Below are 24950 nucleotides of genomic sequence, written 5' to 3'. Positions count from 1 at the left end.
TGCTGTAGTTCCTACGTATTATATGCCCTGCAGCAGTCACTATATATATTGGATCCGGGGGTGACATTCTGGGTGATGGCGGCCATAAGGGTTGTGGCGTCTCTCCTTTCTACAGCTGTGAGGAAGCAGGCCCCTCTCTCCCTGCATATGCCACCGAATACCCATTGCTGGGGCGGCATCCTCCCGACGTCATACTTCCTTTTCACAAAAAGAGTCTCATCAACCTCCACCACCAATCCTGGGCCTCCAATTTGGGTCTGCGGCTGTGATAGCAGATCCACGGTGCAGGCCTCCCTCATGAGGGCGTTGTACTGCACCGTCGTCTTAATGGACATATTCAGCTCACACTGGCAGTACACACTTGTAAGCTCCTGTGCCCAGGAGTACAAAAACCGGACCAGGGTCAGGAACGGCAGCCGGCATCCAGGGTACCAAAGGTCTGCTCGAACAGTCACCTTTTTACGGTAGGACTTGATGTGGCAGCGCCACGTACATTCCTTCACTGAGAGCCTCATCAGATGCCCGTTAACGCAAGTCTGCGTAACAGGCACCAAATGTTTTCCTTGTAAAAAGACCAATGCCGTCTCCTCTGATGTCGGCAGGGTGAACAATGACATCTGCTCACCTGCCATGCCTGCGCTGTGACCACCAGTCGCTGTAACAGTGGAAGAACTCTGAGTAACATCCATCTCTGACACCTTTTCACCTCAGAGTGAGTGACTGGGAGAACTTACGCAACTTCTGACTGACTACGCTATTTACGTAGCTTAAGCTTATTCACAAAGCATAGCTATGGTACTTTATATGCATACATCAGTACTGTATGCATATAAAGTACCGGGATCGCATGGCACTAAAACGATCGCAATGCGATTTCCTTCCGCATGCGTTCGTAAGTAAATTGGGCACCTGGCTACTACATAGGTAATATTATATAGTGCATTACGGTTATTAATCTGGTACAGCATCCTTCATGCACAAATTATTTAGAGCGCATATGAACCAATAAAAAATTAAACATTTATTTAAAACAGTATTAGACACTTATAATGGTAGATACGGTAATTAGGTAATAAATATGGGCAATAATCCCTTATAGTAGGCAAGGTCCTATGGACCAGAGTCCTCGGACTAATTAAGTCTCCAATTGAATTTCCATTGAGTAGGGAATAAACAGTATAAGTTCCAGAAATATTGATCTCACCACTCGTTGTATTAGAGCATGAATGTCCTTGTAGTTCCACAAAGGTGGTCCGGAGCTTACCGGGTCAGTTGTTTGGCAGCTGGGTTGGATAGGCTCCAAGGGGGGATCTGCAATCTGCGGTCCTCGGACGCTGCGGTCGATGTTGTAATCGCTGTGTCAGGAGGAGATGGTTACTGCCTGCAGCTTGGAAGCCCTCAGCGCCGCCGGTCAGTGGTTTGACGGGCGCTGGATATCACAACCCACCACTCTAGTCCTCCGCTGAAAAAGGATTTATTGCAGAGTGGTTTTATCCTGTTGGTATGGTGGTGGCGTGGGAGAATAATTTCGGGATGGCCCAAAGTGATAAATGCTCAATTCCTTGACGCGTTTCTCCGTCAAATGTATCGGACGGTTTCCTCAGAAGGTATGAGGTCCTATGGACTCTGGTCCATAGGACCTTGCCTACTATAAGGGATTATTGCCCATATTTATTACCCAATTACCGTATCTACCATTTTAAGTGTCTAATACTGTTGTTTTTAATAAATGTTAAAAAAAATTATTGGTTCATATGCGCTCTCAATAATTTGTGTATTTCTATTCTATTAACCTTTGCTGGGAGCTGCATACCATTTGCTACCTTATCCTACAAGTATTTATTCAGAGCAATTAATTTGATTTTTAGTCTGCGCCTGATTATTGTTTGTACAGTATCCTTCATGCACTAGCAGTACTTACTATACCAGGGCTTGACAAATGTTTTTTAAATCTGGGAGCCAGGATGAATGTGTAGGAGCCAGACAAACTAAAAATAGGGACAGTGCACGCCGTAGGTGTGGAAAAAAATTTACAACACAATACCTATTAAACATGTCACACACCCATTACATGTTATTCCACATGCCATAATGCCTATTACACGTTATGCAACACACCGTAATGCCCATTACACATTCTACCAAACACCAGCATGCCCATTACACATTAATCCACACTGTAATGCCCATTGCACCATGCCACACACCGTGCAGTATACCATAGCACCCACTAAATAGGGGTAAGTCAAACAAAATTTCTAGTTTTGCGCAGGGCCATGTAGCCTCAGCGGGGAGGTATTTCGCTCAGGCTGAGGCTAGATCCCACCCACACAGAGCAACAATTGAATTGTTCTTCTGGGTAAGAACAGACACCAGCATTTTTGCTTGCTGCTCCTTGTGCTGGCACGCAAACGTGTTCGGATGCCCCAACATTTCTTGCATTTTGCCCAGAATGTTAGACTGGTTTAGTTGTTTAATGCCACTAAAACTAGTCTGTTTGGATGCAATCAGATAAAAACATTTTAATTGTGAAAAAAACGAATTGAATCACCCCCTCAGTGAGTGTAGACACTGAAGCCACCAAGGTTGCTGGATGTGCTGGCCGCTGTATGCAACTGTGGAGGTTACTGCCATGCAATTCCCAGGGATAACAGGCAGGTACAGCTGGTGAAGACTCATTTACAGCCAAACTCTCCCTCCTCCTAATAAGACACCAGCACCCTTACCTTTCCTTACCACACACATGCCCCAGGTAATGCCCCGCCACAGTGCCACATCCACAATTCCCCCCAGTAGGGACACATCCATAATGCCTCCTGTAGTGGCTGGGCAAAGGGGTGACTGAGCTCCCGTGGCTGGTCATGTCGCGGAGCTCACATGGGCCCTTATTCAGATTGAAGCGGTACGGCCCGCATGCGGCCGTACCGCCGATGTTTTCTCTCTGCACATGCGCAGAGGTCACTCTGCGCATGTGCAGGGGAAATCTCCGTTTAAAAAAATTAGACGCCGCAAAGGGGGCGTATAGGGGCGTGAGGGGCTTCAGTCCCTCATTTCCCTATGTATACGCCCCGCGTTTCATGGGCGTTCCCATGCAAACGCGGGGCGTACGCATGGTAATGAGGGCATGACGCCACTCATGGGGGCGGAAAGCTGACGTCGCCGGATGTCAGCTTTCAGCCCCCATACAAGCTACCACACGGACAATCGTCCGTGTGGTCTCAGCTTGCGGGAGCTGCCGCGGCGTGCGGCCCTGCCTTCGATGGTCGTCGACCATCGAATGCAGGGGGCAGCTCCCACCATGGTGGAGGCGTACGCCTCCACCATTTTCGTGCGGATCGCCAGCCGTCCGTGTACGGACGGCCGTGGCGATCCGTAGCGTGGGCGGGGATTCGTCTGGTGCGGTCGGAGCCGCATATGCGGCTCGACCGCACCAACCAGAATAAGGGCCATGGCCGGGCAGAGGGGGCTGTCATGGAGCTCCCGCAGCTGGTCGGAAGGGGGATGGAACTCCTGCAGCCGGGCAGAGGGGGCGGTCACAGATCTCCTGCAGCCGGGCAGAGGCAGGGACGGAGCTGCTGGCGGCAAGCAGGACCTCCCTGATGGGTCCCGCAGCCGCCACATTTCATTTAGAAAAAGGAAACAGCAGCATACTTGTCCCATATACGGGGAGAGCGCATTTCCTTTTCCAGCCTGTGCCTGACAGGCTGGGCGGGGGGTCGGGGACCACGCTGCCTCTGGCCTGAAAGGAGGGGGAGACGGGTGGTCGGGCTGCCGACGACCAGATTCTGCTTCCTCCCTCCCTGCAAAAAATCTGGTCGCCAGGAAGCAGAATCTGGATGCCGTTGCGACCTGGCGCCCGGTATTTGTCGAGCCCTGTACTATACTATTTACTTTCTAATGGTTAGCCAAACTTCTGTGGCAACTGGCCACACCCCTAAAGTTGGTTATCCCTTAGCTCCCTGCATCAACCACACACTGCGCACCATCCTTGCGCTACCTGCAGCCACCACACACTGCAAGCCATCCTGGAGCTCCTGCAGCCACCACACACTGTGCACCATCCTGGAGCTCCTGCAGCCACCACACACTGCGCACCATCCTCGCGCTACCTGCTCCAACCACAGTACTGGCGCTCCCTGCAGCCACCACACACTGTGCAACATCCTGGAGCTCCCTGCAGCCATCACACACTAGAGCTCACTGCAGCTACCACACATTGCACACCGTCCTGAAGCGCACTGCAGCCACCACACACTACACAGCCTCCTGAAACTCCCTGCAGCCAGCACACACTGCACACCATCGTGGAGTTCTCTGCAGGTACCTCACATTGTGCAACGTCCTGCAGCTCACTGCAGCCACCACATAGTGTGCGCCGTACTTGAGCTCGACACAGCCACCACACTACGCACCATCCTGGTGCTTTCTACTACCACCACACATTGTGCAACGTCCTGGAGCTTGCTGCAACCACCACACATTGTGCACCATCCTGGAGCTTGCTGCAACCACCACACACAACTCCCTGCAGCCACCACACAGTGAGCACCTGTAGCAACCACACACTGCACACCGTCCTGGCGCTCCCTGCAGCCATCACAGACTGTGCACCATGCTGGAGCTCCTTGCAGCCACCTCACATTGTGCAACGTCCTGTAGCTCATTGCAGCCACCACAGTGTGCACCGTCCTGGAACTCCCTGCATCCTCCACACATTTGTGCAACATCCGTGAGCTTGCTCAAGCCACCACATACTGTGCACCATCCTGGAGCTTGCTGCAGCCACCACACCCTGCGCTCCACTCCCTGCAGCCACCACACAGTAAGCACCTGTAGCAACCACACACTGCACACCATCCTGGCGCTTCCTGCAGCCACCACACACTGTGCATCGTCCTGGCGCTCCCTGCAGTCACCACACACTGTCCTGGCGCTCCCTGCAGCCACAACACACCGCCCTGGCGCTCCCTGTAGCCACCAGACACTGCGCAGAGTCCTGGTACTCCCTACAGCCACTGTACACCATCATGGAGATCGATGCAGTCACCAAACACTGCGCACCGTCCTGGAGCTCCGTGCGGCCACCACACTGCGCACGGTCCTGGCGATCCCAATGTTCACCACACAGTGCGCACCATCCTGGAGCTCCCTGCGGCCACCACACAGTGCGCACCGTCCTGGAGCTCCCTGCGGCCACCACACAGTGCGCACCGTCCTGGAGCTCCCTGCGGCCACCACACAGTGCGCACCGTCCTGGAGCTCCCTGCGGCCACCACACAGTGCGCACCATCCTGGAGCTCCCTGCGGCCACCACACAGTGCGCACCATCCTGGAGCTCCCTGCGGCCACCACACAGTGCGCACCATCCTGGAGCTCCCTGCGGCCACCACACAGTGCGCACCACCCTGGTGCTCCCTGCGGCCACCACACACTGCGCACCATCCTGGTGCTCCCTGCAGCCACCACACACTGCGCACCATCCTGGTGCTACCTGCAGCCACCACACACTGCGCATCATCTTGGTGCTCCCTGCAGCCATCGCACACTGCGCATCGTCCTGGAGCTCCCTGCAGCCATCACACACTGCGCTTTGTCTTGGAGCTCCCTGCAGCCCCCACACACTGTCCTGGAGCTCCCTGCAGCCACCATACATTGTGCACCGTGCTGGAGCTTCATGCAGCCACCACACACTGCGCACCATACTGGTGCTCCCTGCAGCCACCACACACTGCACACTGCCCTGGAGCTCCCTGCAGCCACCATACATTGCGCACCGTGCTGGAGCTTCATGCAGCCACCACACTGCTCATTGTGTTGGTGCTCCCTGCAGCCACCACACACTGCTCATTGCCTTGGTGCTCCCTGCAGCCACCACACACTGCGCACCATCCTGGTGCTCCCTGCAGCCACCACACACTGTGCACGGTCCTGGCGCTCCCAACGGTCACCACACACTGCGCACCATCCTGGAGCTCCCTGCAGCCCCCACACTGCACACTGTCCTGGAGCTCCCTGCAGCCACCATACATTGCGCACCGTGCTGGAGCTTCATGCTGCCACCACACTGCTCATTGTCTTGGTGCTCACTGCAGCCACCACACACTGTGCACCAATCTGGAACACCCTGCAGCCACCACACGCTGCGCACCAACCTGGAACACCCTGCAGCCACCACACGCTGCGCACCATACTGGAGATGACCGGAACCACCACACACTGCGCACCATCCTGGAGCTCCCTGCAGCCACCACACACTGCGCACCATCCTGGAGCTCCCTGCAGCCACCACACAGTGCGCACCATCCTGGAGCTCCCTGCAGCCACCACACACTGCGCACCATCCTGGAGCTCCCTGCAGCCACCACACACTGCGCACCATCCTGGAGCTCCCTGCAGCCACCACACACTGCGCACCATCCTGGAGCTCCCTGCAGCCACCACACACTGTGCAACATCCTGGAGCTCCCTGCAGCCAACACACACTGCACTGTCCTGGAGCTCCCTGCAGCCACCATAAATTGCGCACCGTGCTGGAGCTTTCTGCAGCCACCACACTGCGCATTGTCTTGGCGCTCACTGCAGCCACCACATACTGTGCACCGCCCTGAAGCACCCTGCAGCCACCACACACTGTGCACCGTCCTGGAGCACCCTGCAGCCACCACACACTGCACACCATCCTGGAGCTCCCTGCAGCCACCACACACTGCGCACCATCCTGGAGCTCCCTGCAGCCACCACACACTGTGCAACATCCTGGAGCTCCCTGCAGCCAACACACACTGCACTGTCCTGGAGCTCCCTGCAGCCACCATAAATTGCGCACCGTGCTGGAGCTTTCTGCAGCCACCACACTGCGCATTGTCTTGGCGCTCACTGCAGCCACCACATACTGTGCACCGCCCTGAAGCACCCTGCAGCCACCACACACTGTGCACCGTCCTGGAGCACCCTGCAGCCACCACACACTGTGCACCGCGCTGAAGCACCCTGCAGCCACCACACACTGTGCACCGCCCTGAAGCCACCAAAAACTGTGCACCGCCCTGAAGCCACCACACACTGTGCACCATCCTGAAGCACCCTGCAGCCACCACACAATGTGCACCACCCTGGAGCACCCTGTAGTCACCACACACTGTGCACCATCATTGAGCTTGCTGCAGCCACAGTAAAGACCCCCTAATGCAGAACATCCCTAAGCTACCTGCAGCCACCACACACTGTGCACTGCCCTGAAGCTCCCTGCAGCCACCACAAACTGTGCACCGCCCTGAAGCTCCCTGCAGCCACCACAAACTGTACACCGCCCTGAAGCCACCACACACTGTGCACCGTCCTGAAGCACCCTGCAGCCACCACACACTGTGCACCGTCCTGGAGCACCCTGCAGCCACCACACAACTGTGCACAGTCCTGGAGCACCCTGTAGCCACCACACACTGTGCACCATCATTGAGCTTCCTGCAGCCACAGTAAAGACCCCCTAATGCAGAACATCCCTTAGCTACCTGCAGCCACCACACACTGTGCACTGCCCTGAAGCTCCCTGCAGCCACCACAAACTGTGCACCGCCCTGAAGCTCCCTGCAGCCACCACAAACTGTACACCGCCCTGAAGCCACCACACACTGTGCACCGTCCTGAAGCACCCTGCAGCCACCACACACTGTGCACCGTCCTGGAGCACCCTGTAGCCACCACACACTGTGCACCGTCCTGGAGCACCCTGTAGCCACCACACACTGTGCACCGTCCTGGAGCACCCTCCAGCCACCACACACTGTGCACCGTCCTGGAGCACCCTCCAGCCACCACACAGTGTGCACCGTTCTGGAGCACCCTGCAACCACCACACACTGTGCACCGTCCTGGAGCACCCTGCAGCCACCACAGTAAATACCCCTAATGCAGAACATCCCTGAGCTACCTGCAGCCACGTCTGTGACTCCACACACATACTGCACACAGTCCCTGTGCTCCCAGCAGCCACGGCCGGGACCCCACACTGCGTCCCTGTGCTCCTTCCATACTCCCAGCAGCCATCTTGTCGATGCTGCTGACTGAGTCTGTGACCTGACTGAACCCAGCAGCAGCAGATTGGTCTCTGACGTCACCGCAGTTGATCCCGCCCGCTAAATCTCATACTTCCTTTTCCCGCCCCGCCCACCGTTAGCCGCGCCCGTTTCGTCGTGATCGACAGCTGCACGTGCCCAATGAGATCAGAGGAACCGCCGTTCACGCGCGCCAACTGCCCAATCCCCTGCTTGCTCCCTCTGCAGGGCGTGTCCTAGGGGCGTGTCCCGCCGGCTCGGGGAAACAAAGAGAAGAAAAAGAAGGAGCGAGGATCCAGGGAAAAGCGGGACTAGCGGCCGGGGCTGAGAACCGGGATCCTGCCGTGGCCGGGGCGATGCTGACAGGGTCCCGCTGCTGCTGATTCCGAGCTGCGAGCGCCATGCCGGGCGGAGGGGTGACCGCGGCCTCCTGGGCCCCCGAGCTGGAGGAGATCCGGGCGAGGCTGGCCGCACTGGGCCCGATGGAGGCGGAGGAGGAGGACCAGGACCAGAGGCCCGGCGAGGAGGACGTGCTGTTGCTGGGGGGCCCGGCCGCCCTGTCCGTGCGCAGGAAGAGCGTCAACACCAACGAGCTGGTCCCGGTCCCCAGCTCCGAGCACGTCGCCGAGATTGTGGGGAGGCAGGGTGAGTGTGCGGGCGTGAGGAGGGGGCCCTAAAGGGACAATGGGGACCAGATAGAGGGATCACTACCGGCACAATGGGGCCAAATAGAGGGATCGCAACTGGGACAATGGGGACCAAATGGAGGGATCGCAACTGGGACAATGGGGACCAAATGGAGGGATCACTACTGGGACAATGGGAACCAAATGGAGGGATCACTACTGGGACAATGGGAACCAAATGGAGGGATCACTACTGGGACAATGGGAACCAAATGGAGGGATCACTACTGGGACAATGGGAACCAAATGGAGGGATCACTGCTGGGGCAATGGGGACCATATGGAGGGATCACTGACGGGACAATGGGGACCATGTGAATGGATCACTGACAGGACAAAGGGGACCAGATGGAGGGATCACTATTGGGACAATGGGGCCAAATAGAGAGATTGCTACTGGGACAATGGGGACCATATGGAGGGATCACTGATGGGACAATGGGGACTAAATTGAGGGATCACTGATGGGACAATGGGGACCAAATGGAGGGATCAATACTCGGACAATGTGAACCAAATGGAGGGATCACTACTGGGACAATGGGGACCATGTGAATGGATCACTGACAGGACAAAGGGGACCAGATGGAGGGATCACTATTGGGACAATGGGGACCAGATGGAGGGATCACTATTGGGACAATGGGGACCAGATGGAGGGATCACTATTGGGACAAATGGGACCAGAGGGAGGGATCACTATTGGGACAATGGGGACCAGAGGGAGGGCTCACTACCGGGACAATGAGGACCAGAGGGAGGGCTCACTACCGGGACAATGGGGACCAGAGGGAGGGATCACTACCGGGACAATGGGGACCAGAAGGAGGGATCACTACCGGGACAATGGGGACCAGAGGGAGGGATCACTACCGGGACAATGGGGACCAGAGGGAGGGATCACTACCGGGACAATGGGGACCAGAGGGAGGGATCACTACCGGGACAATGGGGACCAGAGGGAGGGATCACTACCGGGACAATGGGGACCAGAGGGAGGGATCACTACCGGGACAATGGGGACCAGAGGGAGGGATCACTACCGGGACAATGGGGACCAGAGGGAGGGATCACTACCGGGACAACGGGGACCAGAGGGAGGGATCACTACCGGGACAACGGGGACCAGAGGGAGGGATCACTACCGGGACAACGGGGACCAGAGGGAGGGATCACTACCGGGACAACGGGGACCAGAGGGAGGGATCACTACCGGGACAATGGGGACCAGAGGGAGGGATCACTGACGGGACACTGGGGACCAGAGGGAGGGATCACTATTGGGGGATCACTACTGGCACAATGGCGACCAAATGGAAGCATCACTAACGGGACAAAAGGGACCAAAATGGGACATTAGGGACCAAATTGAGGGGTCACTAATGGGACAGCAGGAACAATAGGGACTGTTATTGACAAATAACTGCAAGAATCCATGCAAATTAAATATTCGTAGAAACCTATGCTGCAAACTAGAAAAGATGAATGAGTTTGTGCCCATTAATTCCATTCTGCACTGCAATGTCCGTATACTGGTCTCCCATGCAGGTCTGAGTGGTGGGACAGAGGGGAGGGGGGTTTGTTTTGCACACAGCCATAAGTTGATGGAATTTCCCCTCCCCCCGGTGCTGTGTAACCCTGTCCTTAGCAATAATAGGCATTATTGACTTTCAAGTGTGTAACATGCAGCAGTTTCTCCTTCTCCCCAGCACCATTAGCTCGCCTCAGAGGTGAGGATGCATTCTTATTTATATATAATGACCTCATCCCATTGCCCAGAATTCATGGTCTAGTATCATTTTGCAGAGGTCTTTAATATGTCTGAATGGGAAAGCTAGGCCTGCTCATTTTTTCCGGTAATAAGTCACTTTACTGTAGCTGGCGTGGGTGGTGCGATGACGGATTTGTTGATTAGATGTCACAAATCCACTTTTACTCAGGTGGTGTGTATTACTCTGTACCTCATAGGTAGGGGACCTGTGGCTCTGACAGCTGCTTAAGAACCACAAGTCCCAGCACACCTGGTCAGGGAGGGTCTGGGGTGCAGAACTAGTGACTACATCAATTAAGGAACTTTATCTTGCCCTTCACTATGTATCTTGGTCTTAAAAAATGTACAGGGATGTCACTTTAAAAATATACTTTTCTATAATGTTTGAAAAATACTGTCTGCTGCAAGTTAATACAATCCTATATAATAGACAAACGCTGCTCCTCACCTCTGCGGGAGGAATTAAAACATTGTGCTCGCCAGTGGTGTTGCTCCGTTGTAGGTGCTCACATGGACTAGTAACTTGTACTTTATATTTTAATTAATACTTGTAATGTGTTTTTTGTTTACTTTTTTTTTTATATACATATAAAGATGGCTTGACTTAAATGTATGTGGTCTTAGATGTCTGAATTTGTAACTGATTCTCATTAAAAAAAGCCATTTAATATGTCCTACCACTTTGCACCCCAACGGCTGGGGAAGAGTAATGAGGAGGTGGGTTATATGGCCGCTTTCTCTTTGGGGGGGTAAAATCGGACCTCCATAAACAAGAACCCATAGGGGTCGATACTATTAACCCCGATGTGTGCGGGTGTTTCCCTGGTGCGAATCATCACAACAGCGGGTGCACTTTGCGGCGGGCCGAATTCGCTGAAAAGTGCTTTTCTGCGAATTCGGCCCTGTGAAGGGTGCGAGAGAGGCTCAATTCGGGTACCGTTTTCAGCGTGAAAACGGCACCTGAACGGCAACTCGCACCCTTCGAAGTTAATGGGATCGACCCCGAAGTGTAAGGTAGGGTAGAATGCAGGGCTTGCATCATATTCCATCTGCGGATTCAAGTCCCAGGGGCATGGGCTCTGTGTCTGGACTTGTTAGTACATCTACTGGCTAAAGCGGTGGTGTCGATAGGTGGACTTGGGCATCCCACCCTGCTAAGGCCAGTTCAGCAAGCCATCCTTTAGGTAACCCTAAAATTGTGACTGTCATCTTGATGAGTAGCTAGAACAAAGTCCCTCCATTCTAGTGAGAGTGATGAAGAAGAGATAAAGTGGAGAAAGGTAAAAGGAGATAAAGCACCAGCCAATGAACTGTGTTTGAAAATGACAGTTGGGAGTTGATTGGCTGGTGCTTTATCTCCTTTTACCTTATCTCCACTTTATCTCTTCTCCGGGCATTAAGGGGTAGATTTATTAAGCTCGGTGAAGTGATAAACTGTCTGGGTTTTTATCACCAGCCAATCAGCTCCTACCTGTGAAGTTACAGGCTTGGTTTGAAGAATGACAGGTAGGAGCTGATTGGCCGGTGATAAAAACCAGACACTTGATCACTTCACCGAGCTTAATAAATCTACCCCTAAGTTCCTTAATGAAAGACTTGATCATTGGTGAAATTATTCTTTTAACCAGCTCCTTGATTTGTTATTGGCTAATCCACGAATATAATATACTTTTGGCTTGAGTTAGGTGTCGCATAGTCACGGTGGCGCTGGTCATTCTTCTGGTGGTTCTTGTCAAGTGCCAACGACAAGCTTTGGTTTTATCTGTTTTTTGAAGATCTGGTTTCATGTATAATTTAATTTATATTATATTTTTTATTTAATTTATGTAGTGATCTATGTGCTCGCTCCGCAGTACAGTAGTCTATTCTGTGAGTCCATAAGGGTTTTGGCTGGTGAGTTTTACACTAAGCAAATGTAAACTGGTTTGTTCCTTTTGATGCTAACAGCATCACATTGGACAATATACTTAGACCTGGGGTAGCCAACTCCAGTCCTCAAGAGCTACCAACAGTTAATGTTTTCCAGATCTCCTCACAGAATTACAAGTGAAGTAATTTGCTCCACCTGTGGATCTTTTAAAATGTGTCTGTGAGCAATGAGTGCACCTGTGCAGCAGCTAGGTTGTCTGGAAAATGTGAACTGTTTGGTAGCTCTCGAGGACTGGCGTTGGCTGCCACTGACTTAGACCATGGCTGATGTATGGTTGATGCATAGCATTCCAGGGGCCTTAAGGAGGTGTTTGGGGATACATCATTAGTTGAAAAAGATGACTTGTCTTGTACTTGGTAAACATTCGAATAATGCTATAATGTTCTCCTTCTAGGCTGCAAGATCAAAGCTCTAAGGGCGAAGACCAACACTTACATCAAAACTCCAGTCCGGGGTGAAGAACCAATATTTGTTGTCACTGGAAGAAAAGAGGACGTAGCCATGGCCAAAAGGGAAATCCTTTCTGCGGCTGAACACTTTTCCATGATTCGAGCATCTCGTAACAAAAGCGGCCCCCCTGTGGGCAGTGGGCAGTGTACCCCTAACCTTCCGGGCCAAACCACCGTTCAAGTGAGGGTACCTTATCGAGTGGTTGGCCTCGTAGTGGGTCCAAAGGGAGCCACAATAAAACGCATTCAGCAGCAAACCCACACGTATATAGTCACTCCAAGCAGAGATAAAGAGCCTGTTTTCGAAGTCACTGGTATGCCGGAAAATGTAGACCGAGCTCGCGAGGAGATTGAGATGCATATAGCTATGCGCACTGGAAACTACATTGAGCTTAACGAAGAAAACGATTTCCATTACAATGGTACAGATGTTAGTTTTGAAGCCAGCGGCCTTGCGTCCTCTTGGTTAAATGCCAATCCAACTGCTCCTGGCCGAAACAAAATGGTCTCTAACTACCGGAATGATAGCTCCAGTTCCTTGGGAAGCGGCTCCACTGATTCGTTTTTCGGAAGTAACCGGTTGGCCGACTTCAGCCCAACTAGTCCATTCAGTGCAACAAATTTCTGGTTTGGTGACACCATGCCACCCGTAGGCTCGGAAGATCTAACAGATGCATCTGCCTTCGATGCGATTCCATCTCCAGAGACTCTCTGGCCTCCTTTTGACCCAGGAAATTCGCTTTCCAGCTATGGAAATGAAGTCACTGCAAAATCTCAGCGTAGAGGGAGCATGTCCCCTACCTTCCCTGAAGGTTTGGAATATCCTCTCATGAGAAGCGACCTTTCAAGCACAAATGAGGTTGGGCTGCCCATCTACATCCCCGCGTTCTCTAACGGTACCAACAGTTACACTTCTTCCAGCGGTGGCTCTACATCCAGCTCCCCGCCCGAGACCCGGCGGAAGCACGACTGCGTCATCTGTTTTGACAACGACGTTGTCGCAGCTCTCGTCCCCTGTGGCCACAACTTCTTCTGCATGGAGTGTGCTAAGAAGATCTGCCAGAAAGAGATGCCGCTCTGCCCAGTGTGCCAGGCCCCGGTCAACCAGGCAATAAAAATACATTCTTAAATGTATCGCAGACGTCTTTTACTCTATAGAAATCTTCCTCTAACACATATATATTTTTGCATATATGGGGAAAAAAAAGGCAAGAGTCAGGCTTAAGGAAAAAAAAACTGCTGCTGCTGCCACCTTCTCTAAAGTATCTGCATGCCCAGTTTGACTTTGGTGGCATACAGTTATTGGCATTAAGCGTTGGTCGAATATTAATGTGGTATACACAGTAAATTATGATTTACCGTTGGTTTACATTCATTATACTTATGTTTACATAGGTCGAAATTCAAACATTTTTTTTTCAGTTCTTTGATGTTCCACTGCCTTTATAAAAAAAATAAAATTATATATATATATTTATATTCAGTTCTATGGATAGTCAAAACAGAGCGATGAAGTAAGTGTCTGGCATTGTACATCGAATACTGCAGTATTTGAAATTTTTAATTCTGTTTAGGGGATGGTCTCGCTGTAGATCACGCTCTGGACTCTAGGGGAAACACTACCACAAAAGATTGCCAGATATCTGGGTGGGAACTGTCCACGTATAAGCCTGTTCGCTGCTTTTACAAAGATACATCTCTGGATTTCATTAAAAGCTTTATAATGCACAAACCAGCTAATAGGGGATATTCCGTTCCATCTATTAGTCTGATCAAGTTATTATTAATCTATTATTTTAGAGAAAATATATTGTAAATGTGAATATTATTATTATATTTTTCTTTTTTTTTTTTTTTTTTATATATGAGCCAGCCGTGACTTGAATTTTAGCTTTACTTAACTAAGGGAGAGAGAGGCTGGGATTATACTACACAAAGTATGCGTTGATTGGGTTAGTCAGAAGTCGATTGTCCCCCTTCAACGCAGAATTATAGATCATCGAAGGGAGTTTGACGTTTTAATTATATCATTATTTTTGTTTTTTTCATTTTTGCATTTCTGGCGGTGGATTTAACTCGGTTAAAATAGTTTTTGTAAGTCCGTCGTTCGAAAGGTTACAACTGCAGAAAACAAAAACAATAACCTCCCTAAGAATTTCTAATATTTTTGAAACTTTTTTTCTCAGAGTACTATATAATTTTTTTTTTTTCACAAAAGTAAAAACAAAAAACTGAAGCTGTAAAATCTGTTTACTGACTAGTAAAATATAAATCTTTTATTTTTTATTTCCACTTGAAAGTTACATTTCGTATAAATAATAAAGCAAAAAGTTTACAAAATACTGGGGGATTTTTTTTTTTTGTTTAATTTTATTTCTTTTTCTCTTTTTCCGGTATAAAATTTTGCCTTGATGGCATAATATAATGTATTGCAAACTTCAATGATAATAGCTTGTAGAATAGTTTAAGTCAGTATTGAACATTTAGCTGCCGTCTTCGCAAGTTCGCACGAACATTCGCCAAGCATGTATTTTCTATATTAATATTGCATTGTACAAGGCAACTAACAAGCCAAGGAGGTAACATATACATTAGATGCGTGTACCATTTATAAAAACTTCAACTGTTAGTATGAAATCTATTAATATAGTTTAGTATTTGCTAATTTTACTACACTTTTGTTATGTATATGTAGGGAAGTAATAGGGATTATTTGAGTAAAGGTTAAAAACCATATATTTTATGATAAAGGGCCTTTAACTTATTATGGCCAAAGCACTGATATTATATATTTGCTGTCAAGAGAATTATAAGAGTTTTATTTTTTCGATATTAAACATTAATAAAAGACATGTTTCCATTAACTTATACTTGAGCCTATTATTTTGTGCTGGAATTTCTTTGTGCATTTTGTTATTCAATGGATGAAAGTAAATGTATGAAACTGTATGTAATATTCTAATTGATATCTTATAAAAAAGGAAGCTGTTGGCATAAAAAAAACCATGTAAGATCATATAAAGCGTATAAATGTCAAACTTTGTAGTGGTTTTTCACTGTTGCCCGTGTCCGCTACACAGTAATGTCTAATGTACTAATGCGTTTTATTGCAGCTGGTGAAATGGTACTTTAGAGCCCTTGGAGTCGACATTATATACCCTATGCCGGTTTTCAGGGTGACGGTGTGACCATAAGGCGCTTGTGTGACCTCACTCGGAACGTCATCTGCTTTGGCAGGCCATGGCAGGTACCTGGATTGCGAGTTTTATTGAGCAGTATTAAGGTTTGGAAGTGGGTTACTTTGGGCCTTATTCGAGTTCAATCTTTCTGACAAAATCCTTCTTAGATGGACAAAACCATGTGCACTGCAGGTGGGGCAGATGTAACTTGTGCAGATCTAATTAGATTTGGGTGGGGTTTTACTTTAAAGTGAGATCTATATTGCAGTGTAAAAATAAAGCAGGCAGTATTTACCCTGCACTGAAACAAAATAATTCACCAAATCTATTTCTATCTGCACATGTTACATCTGCCCCCCTGCAGTGCACATGGTTTTGTCCATCTAAGAAGGATTTTGTCAGAAAGAGTGAACTCGAATAAGGCCCTTTATCACTTCTCATATTATGTACAAGAAACATGTAATCAGTCCCAGCTAGGGATGTCAATCCTGGGGCGTTTTTGTCAATCCGGGATTGAAATTGCTCAATCCCGGGCTTGACCTCTCTAATACCTCTTTCACACCCGCCAATTCCTAGGAAAATTTGCTGGGATTTCAACCCTGCTAGCAGGCAGGGTTGCTCCCGCGACCAGCCCGGGTTACTGGCTGGTGTGCTGGGCAGCGTGGTTCAGACTGTGGGGATCCTAGCAGTGGCGGCTGGGCGCTTGTAGCGCCATTTGCCGGGAAGCGGGTGGGAATCGCTGCTGGATTTGAAAACCTATTGAAAAGACTGGCCAGATGCTGATTGGCTGAGAGCATCCGGCCAGTCTTTTCAAAATGTTTTCAAATTCAGCACCGATTGCTGCCTGGCAAATAGCGCTACAAGCACCCAGTTGCCGCTGCCCAGATCCCCTATGCCCGCCACCCACTGCCCTCCTCACACCAGAAAATGCAGGGACTATGCCAGTAGGAAAGGGGCCAACCTTGGAATGTCCCTGCTTAAACCTTGTACTGTATTCCTGGGTAAGTCTCTGCATTTTCTGGTGTGAAAGGGGTATTATTAAAAAAAAAAAAAATGCCCTGCATTGCACACTTACCTACATGTGCAGCAACCGGGCGGGCTTAGGGTTGCTGCCAAAAGCAGCCAGCCAGATGCAGGGGTTACACCGGAAGGGGGTCTGCTCTGACCATCACGCTGTGCAGAGCTGCATACCAGGGATCGGGAACAGCCGGTGCTTGGCATTAGACTGCGCATCCCAGGATTGGAATACCAGGTATTTTGTGGCCAAATCCCCTGGGATCCTGCCGATCCCAGGACTGGCCACCCTAGTCCCAGCTATCCATCTAAATTATTTGTGCCACGCACCTTACTTATGGGATTATTTATGTCAGAGGCCAGTGTCTTTGTGGAAAGCAACCAGAACCCCTGTAAACATGAGAAGAACATCTAAACTCCAAACATATTGGGGCCTGGTTCAGACTGAACCCAAGGCTCCAGTGCTGTGAGGCAAGGTGTATATGTGTGTAATGGTCTAAAGCAGGGGTGGCCAAACCGGTCCTCGAGATCTACCAACAGGTTATGTTTTCCATACCCTCGAGCTTGGTGCACAGGTGTAGCCAATACTTAACGAGCATACACACATAGGGTGATATTTTGAACAAATTTGCGTACTTGTTTCCTAGCACGGCGCCCATCGCATCGTATACCATTACACTAAATAAGGTATGCGACGCGACGTACAATAAAATATCGCATCACATGGCATGCGATCGTATACGATTTTTGATTGTACAAGCACCCTGATGGGTCCTTACAATGTTAAATGGCCCCCCATAGTCAATGCCACCCCCAGGATCAACGCCAACCTGGAGCGGAGCGAGCTTGCGAGGGGCAGCAGTACGCATCCTGCGACCTTTGCCTACCCCCACTATCCACGTCGGCGTGGAGTTGATTTTAGATAGTGGGGCGAGCCACCGAGCCCGAAGCATGGCGAACGGACGCGGAATACGAGCCCGAAGCGCAATACGTGTAAAGTAATCCATGTCCCCTCGCGGGGCTCGCCACACTACCTAAAATCAACTCCACGCCGACGTGGATAGTGGGGGTATGAAAAGGTCGGAGGATATGTACCGTCGCCCCTCGTGGGCTCGCCACGCTTCGGGTTGGCATTGATTGTGGGCGTTGAGTATGGGGGGGCCATTTAACATTGTAAGGACCCATCAGGGTGGTTGTACAATAAAAAATAGTATAGCATCGTATGCGGCTATATGGTGCCATAAGATGAAAATATTGGGCGCTGTGTTAGGAAACAAGTACCCAAATTTGTTTATTTTGGCCCTTCTGAACGATATCGTTCAAAATATCAGCCAGTGTGTATGCGATGTGCGCGTTTCTGTCATCTGTACATGCAGCTCACTTTTGGCTACGTCACTCACAAAAAGCTGCATTTTTCTAGACTCTAGCTAGATCGTTCCTCATGTCGTTAAGTTTGTCGAGGACAGTTCAAGGGAAGTTGTTCAGCAACGTTGTTTGCTGAACACATCGTCTAGTGCAGGCATGTCCAACGTTGGCCCTCCAGATGTTTTGAAACTACACATCCCAGCATGCTTTGCCACCGTTTTGCTATTAGATAATGCTAAAACTATTACAAAGCATGCTGGGATGTGCAGTTTCAAAACATCTGGAGGGCCAACGTTGGACATGCCTGGTCTAGTGCGTATGGGCCTTTAAATGTCACATAAAACCTATACTGCATTCATTCCTAACGGACACATTGTATGGATCCACAGGTGGTCTGGAAAACATGGACTGTTGGTAGATCTCTAGGAACAGTTTGGCCATCCCTGGTCTAAAAGGTGGGCTCATGTATGCATAGAGTGGGGAACTGGCCTGAGGTTGGATGGGAAATGATGGCGGGATATTGGAGAATTTCAGCCTGTACCTGATCTAGGGATGAAGAGGCTGTGTGTTAGGATGTGCACTCTGTACCCTGCAGGAAGTAAGGCATCAGGGGCACGGCAGCTACATATGGGAACACAGGCTGAAACACCCTGAACTGCCCCCAAACAATTCCTCACTGGCTCTTTCTCTGCGATGAAATCATCGCAAATCACAAGACCATTGCGGCACATGTGTACAATTTGGGTTTGTATCACTTTTGGGTACTTGTTTCCTGTCGCGGGTACATTTATGTATGGCCGCGACGCGACCGACGCGATGCCCGCGATTTCCCATTGAAACCAATGTTAAACTTGGAAATCGTGTCGGTCGCGTCGCGGCCGGCCATAAATGTACCCGCGATGCCCGCGACGCGATGCTCCCGATTTACCATAGGAATCAATGTTAAAAGCCGCGATGGACCCGATTTTACTGTTAAATGCCTCAACCCACCCGATTTGGCCATAGGAATCAATGTTAAATGGGCCACAGAGCCCATTAACCCTTAAATGTCCCCCCCCAATTTTTGACGCCACCCCACGATCGACGCCAACCCGAAGCGTGGCGAGCGCAGCGAGCCCGCGAGGGGCGGCGGTACGCGTCCTCCGACCTTTTCATGCCCTACTATCCACTAGGGCGTGGTGTGAGAATATAATAGTGTGGCGAGCCACCGAGCCCGAAGCGTGGCGAGCGGACGCGGATACCTTCACAGTTATGCGCGTCCCCTCGCGGGCTTCACAGTGAAGGTATCCGCGTCCCCTCGCGGGGCTCGCTGCGCTCGCCACGCTTCGGGCTCGCTGCGCTCGCCACACTATTATATTCTCACACCACGCCCTAGTGGATAGTAGGGCATGAAAAGGTCGGAGGACGCGTACCGCCGCCCCTCGCGGGCTCGCTGCGCTCGCCACGCTTCGGGTTGGCGTCGATCGTGGGGTGGCGTAAAAAATTGGGGGGGACATTTAAGGGTTAATTTGCCCTATTTGGCCCCAAATCGGGTCCATTGAGGCATTTAACAGTAAAATCGCGGTCAATCAGGATTTTTAACATTGTTCCCTATGGGAAAATCGCGGGCATCGCGGCCATCCCAATTTACCCGCGATGACCGCGATTTTTACCCCCGATGACCGCGATTTTGATCGTGGGCGCCCAGATAGGAAACAAGTACCCACTTTTGTTAACAGAATGGGTTAAATCTACTAAAGCTTGATTAGAACAGGTTTGGTTTTTTTTGGGGGGGGGGGGGGGGGGGGGGACTGCGATGTTAGCAAATATGCTCCACTGAATGCTAATTAAAAGTCTCCAGTTGCCTTGCCTTGCCTGCAGCACTCCATATCTGTTCTCAACCATTGATGAGGCAGGATTTGGTGTAGCTAGGATCCAGGTGGTGATTTTGCATCCGACTTGTGGTGCACATTGAGGAGGTGGCAGTTTGATGCTAGACTTCTGAGGCAATCATGTGTGACTTCACATGCGAAAAACCCTAAAACCTGCAAATATCAAACATTCCAAATTCGTCTGCATACCCCAGCCAAAAAAATCATGCAAGGAGAAAAACTTCAGTAAATTTGCAGCTTTTCTGGGGCCCACCCTCCCCCCAGTTGTCATTCGCTTCATACTCTCCTAACCTCCATTGTTTGTATCCAACCATGAAAACTTGCAATGTATCTGTATTCTAGATATGAATAGTAAAATGTAATGAGATTCAGAAAGTGAGAGATTTGGTAAAAAATCTCCAGTTTTTTTTAAAGCGGCAATCATTTACACTGCAAAATCAAACTGGTTTTGCAGTGTAAATGATTGCCGCTTTAAAAAAAACTGGAGATTTCTTACCAAATTTCTCACTTTCTGATTCTCTCATCCTATTACATTTTACCCGAAGTGTCCATTACTATTAACCAATGTTTGTGCGCTCCTTCCCTCTATGGGGGGAGTTGAAGTGCATTTTAGAGCCTGCTCTTTACCTCTATGAATATTTTTTATGTAATGGGGGAAGTGGGAGACACGATTGTCAATAGTCTACTTTGAGCCCGTCTCCGTCATTAGCTGCTTGCGGTACATTGCATCCTCACTTTATTACACCGAGCGTTGCTGACCTAGTTTTTACGTTATTCTAATGTACAGATGGACGTCTGCCAGCTGTATATTTATTGATGCCTTTTGCATTGAGGTCTGATCAGCCTGTGCAGTAAATTGCACAGTGTTACCATGCGCGTTATTTCATAAAGCAATGCCTATAAATAATTAATTCCCCGCTCCCTATTAATGCCCCGGACAAGAAAAACCTGGTTGTTATTGATGACTTATTTCCTTTCTGTGTAAAGTGCTGAGTCCCTCTGTAACAAGTATTACTAAAGCCACACGCTCTAAGACCATACTTAACGTCAGGGGTTGACTCTTCCACTTCCAGAGGGGGAAGCACTTATCGGTGGTGCAGAACTATTGCATTATGGCCCTTCAACCGCCCTTAATTATGTAAGTAGCGGCATTGTATCTCATTGCATTGAGTTAATGTGTTTGCCGATAGATGGTGTGGCGTTTTTCCCAGTTGCGCTGATCTGGAGGAATCCATCATGCATCAGACCGCGCAAAACAACTTTCCAGGAATGAAGACTGAGACAAAGCCGTTTACTACACACGGGAAAATGCCACACTATCGATTGGTATAGTCCATGCTGGACTGAAGGTGGGGCAGATGTAACATGCAGTTTTGGGTGTCGTGTTAAAACTAAATCTAAATTGTAGTGTAAAAATAAAGCTGTCTAACCTATGCGGGCTACAAGCAAAATCAGCCAGTATTTACCCTGCACAGAATTTATTTACTTACAGTTTCTTATGTAGCACAGCAGATTCCTTTACAGTGTCTTATATAGCGCAGCAGATTCCGTTGCACTTTACAATAGTAGACAGTGATATAAACAACAAGGAAAAGAAAGTGGGCGATTGCACTAATATTGCTATACAAATAATTAAATAAATAATTAATTGAAACTAAAATTAAGTATAGGGTCCTGGGTAGGTTTTATTTTTGTAATCCAAGTAATTGGGAAACACTCCAGTGCTGTTGCCACTTGTTGTCCACAGGATTGTAACCGGGCTTCTTTTAGGAGGTGGCGTGCCTCCAAGATGGTACTTTGCCACGGATGGTGGTGAAAGGGCCAGTCCACTTTATTTTGTGAGCTAGTGTCCCAAAACTTTTTTTCTCCTTGAAAAAGCTGCTACCGGCAACGAAACGCGTAGGTGCATTTCAAATGGGACTCTGATCGCTAGCACCCCTGTCACATCTATCTTGAGTTGGAGACTAGCACATCTGCCTCTTTTTTTGGGACACTCGCTCACAAAATAAAGTGGACTGGCCCTTTCACCACCATCCGTGGCAAAGTACCATCTTGGAGGCACGCCACCTCCTAAAAGAAGCCAGGTTACAATCCTGTGGACAACAAGTGGCAACAGCACTGGAGTGTTTCCCAATTACTTGGATTACAAATAAAACCTATCCAGGACCCTACCACAAAATTTGGGATAATTCCCTAAAGGACTGGCACACACTTCTCCAAAGATTGGGTGACTATCTAATCATTGTCCATTATTTTTAGATCCTACCTCTTTTTTACATAGTTACATAGTAGGTAAGGCTGAAAAAAGACTTGCGTCCATCTAGTTCAACCTGGTATAGATATCCATTTTTATATTTCTTGCAATATTTTATATGTTATAATTAAATATTTTTTTATTATTCGCACCTGACCACTTCTACTTAATTTTAGTTTTAATTAATTACTTGTATAGCAATATTAGTGCAATCGCCCACTCTCTTTTCCTTGTTTATTGTATTGGGGGTGACGCCCTCATTTTTTAGATTGCTGCTGTAAGCCAAGCACACTCATATAAAGCGCCTTTAAAATCGATATAGTTCTCGATATCCCTTTTTTTCCCAGTGATATAAACAAACTGGGTAACAACAGACTTGGAGGTTAGAGGGCCCTGCTGCAAGCTTACAATCTATAGGGATATAGGAGGGAAACACAAGGACAGGCACCAGTAATAGCATAGCAGTCCCACCAAGTTACAAGTCCCGAAGGGAAGCTAAATAATACATAAGTGCCTCAGAGGGTTATGTGTGTAGAACTTAAATAGGATAGGCTTGCCTGAAGAGGTGAGTTTTCAGGGAACACTTGAAAGTTTGGAGACTAGCGGAGAGTCTTATTGTGCGTGGAAGGGCATTCCATAGGATGGGAGCAGCCCGATGAAAGTCCTGTAATAGTGAATGGGAGCTAGTGATCCGTGCAGAAGAGAGACGTAGAGTGGAATGGTCGAGATGGGAGATATTTTGTGATAATTAAGGAGATATATGCTGGTGCAGTATGGTTAATAGCTTTATATGCGAGTAGAAGTGTTTTATATTGAATACGGTAAGATACAGGCAACCAATGGAGGGACTGGCAGTGCGGATAAGCAGATGATGAGCATCTTGCAAGGAAGATCAGCCTAGCCTCAGCATTTAGAATGGATTGTAGTGGTGAGAGTCTGTTCTTGGGAAGACCAGTTAGGAGACAAATGCAATAATCAATGCGGGATATAATGAGTGCATGGATAAGAGATTTGGTAGTGTCTTGTGTGAGGGTCGTAGTTTGGATATGTTTGTTGGATGCATGTAACATGATTTGGAGACAGATTGAATGTGGGGAACAAAGGACAGGTCAGAGTCAAGGATGACCCCTAAAGAATGAGCTTGTGGGGTAGGGTAGATTGTCGAGTTGTCAACAGCGATGGAGATATCAGGATGGTAACTGTTCTTAGTTGGCGGGAATATAAGTAATTCCGTTTTGGAAATATTGAGTTTGAGTTGCCGAGAAGACATCCAAGATGAGATGGCGGAGAGACATTCAGAGACTCGGCCCAAAACCACTGGTGACAACTCTGGGGTTGATAGATAGATTTGAGTATTATCCGCATATAAGTGATACTGAAATCCAGAAACAATATACATGTATTTGCTCCCCTTGCGTGGTTGTTCCAGACATGAAATTACTTTCTTTTTCTGCTTTTCTGAATCTGGCCCAATAAGCTCCAAAGCCAGCATCTTCGACTTATCCAAAATGTCTTCATGGACATTCATATAAATGTGCTGTGGCAATATTATGCATTTGGAGAATAGAAAAGTGTGTCTTGCCTTTTTGCTGATATCAGTGTGTTTCCCCTGCAGCCTGGCACAGCTGCAGGCATGTGACTGATCAAAGCAGAGCAGCTGTAAGTCACTCCCATGGAAAGGCAGGGTGGATGTATTGCTTGCTTGACAGTCTGGGAAGGGGGAGGACTCTAAGGTATAACGTATGGTATAATGTATGCTGTCTGAGCCATTAATTAAAACCGGAATCAATAGCATTGTAAACCAATTCAATAAATTGCTTTTTATAACTTTGTTCATAGAAAACTTACAGGGAAATGCTCAAAAAGAAGTTTCTCATAGCTTCCAATCAACTTCTATAAAATGATAGAAGGCAACTTTTGCATTCTTTAGAAGGTTTTGTACATACCCCTCCAGTTGCCCAGTGAAATAGGGATGATTTTGCATATGCCATCATCCTGTAATTCCATCGCAAGCTCCTTGGGGGTTATTCTGGTTCACTCGCAAAGACAAATTCTCCAATGGACGAAACCATGTGCAGAGAGATTTAGATTTGGGTGAGTTATTTTGTTTTCTGTGCAGGTAAAATACGGACTGCTTTATTTTTACACTGCAAAATAGATCTCACTTTGAAGTAAAACCCCACCCAAATCGAATTCTCTCTGCACAAGTTACATCTGCCCCACCTGCAGTGCACATGGTTTTGTCCATTTGAGAAGGAATTTGCCTTTGCGAGTGAACCAGAATAAGGGCCCTTGTCTCTGCTGAATAATATGCTGATACGAGTACATTCAGTCTTGCTACATGTATTCCTGCAATGCCAGCAGGTGGTAAATGATG

The 24950-nt window shown here is 48.9% G+C and overlaps 1 protein-coding gene across 1 annotated transcript; it reads left to right on the top strand.

Moving 5' to 3' along the window:
• Positions 1-8214: 8214 nt before the first annotated feature.
• MEX3C (mex-3 RNA binding family member C) lies at positions 8215-15754 on the top strand. Its single transcript, XM_083155199.1, has 2 exons — positions 8215-8699; positions 12836-15754. The coding sequence occupies exons 1-2, from the start codon at positions 8456-8458 to the stop codon at positions 14017-14019; spliced, it is 1428 nt and encodes a 475-aa protein (XP_083011325.1). The 5' UTR covers positions 8215-8455; the 3' UTR covers positions 14020-15754.
• The last annotated feature ends 9196 nt before the right edge of the window (positions 15755-24950 follow it).

This window comes from Crinia signifera, chromosome 1 (genome assembly GCF_055691185.1).
Source record: "Crinia signifera chromosome 1, ASM5569118v1, whole genome shotgun sequence".
NCBI classification, from domain to species: Eukaryota; Metazoa; Chordata; class Amphibia; order Anura; family Myobatrachidae; genus Crinia; species Crinia signifera.
Note: the sequence above shows the minus strand (reverse complement) of the source record. Positions and strands in the feature narration are given on the sequence as shown.

Excerpts from the sequence above, each read along its gene's own strand:
- MEX3C (XM_083155199.1), top strand. The coding sequence starts at position 8,456 with ATGCCGGGCGGAGGGGTGACCGCGGCCTCCTGGGCCCCCGAGCTGGAG. Across the intron at positions 8,700-12,835 it reads CGAGATTGTGGGGAGGCAGG|GCTGCAAGATCAAAGCTCTA; the intron begins GTGAGTGTGCGG and ends TTCTCCTTCTAG.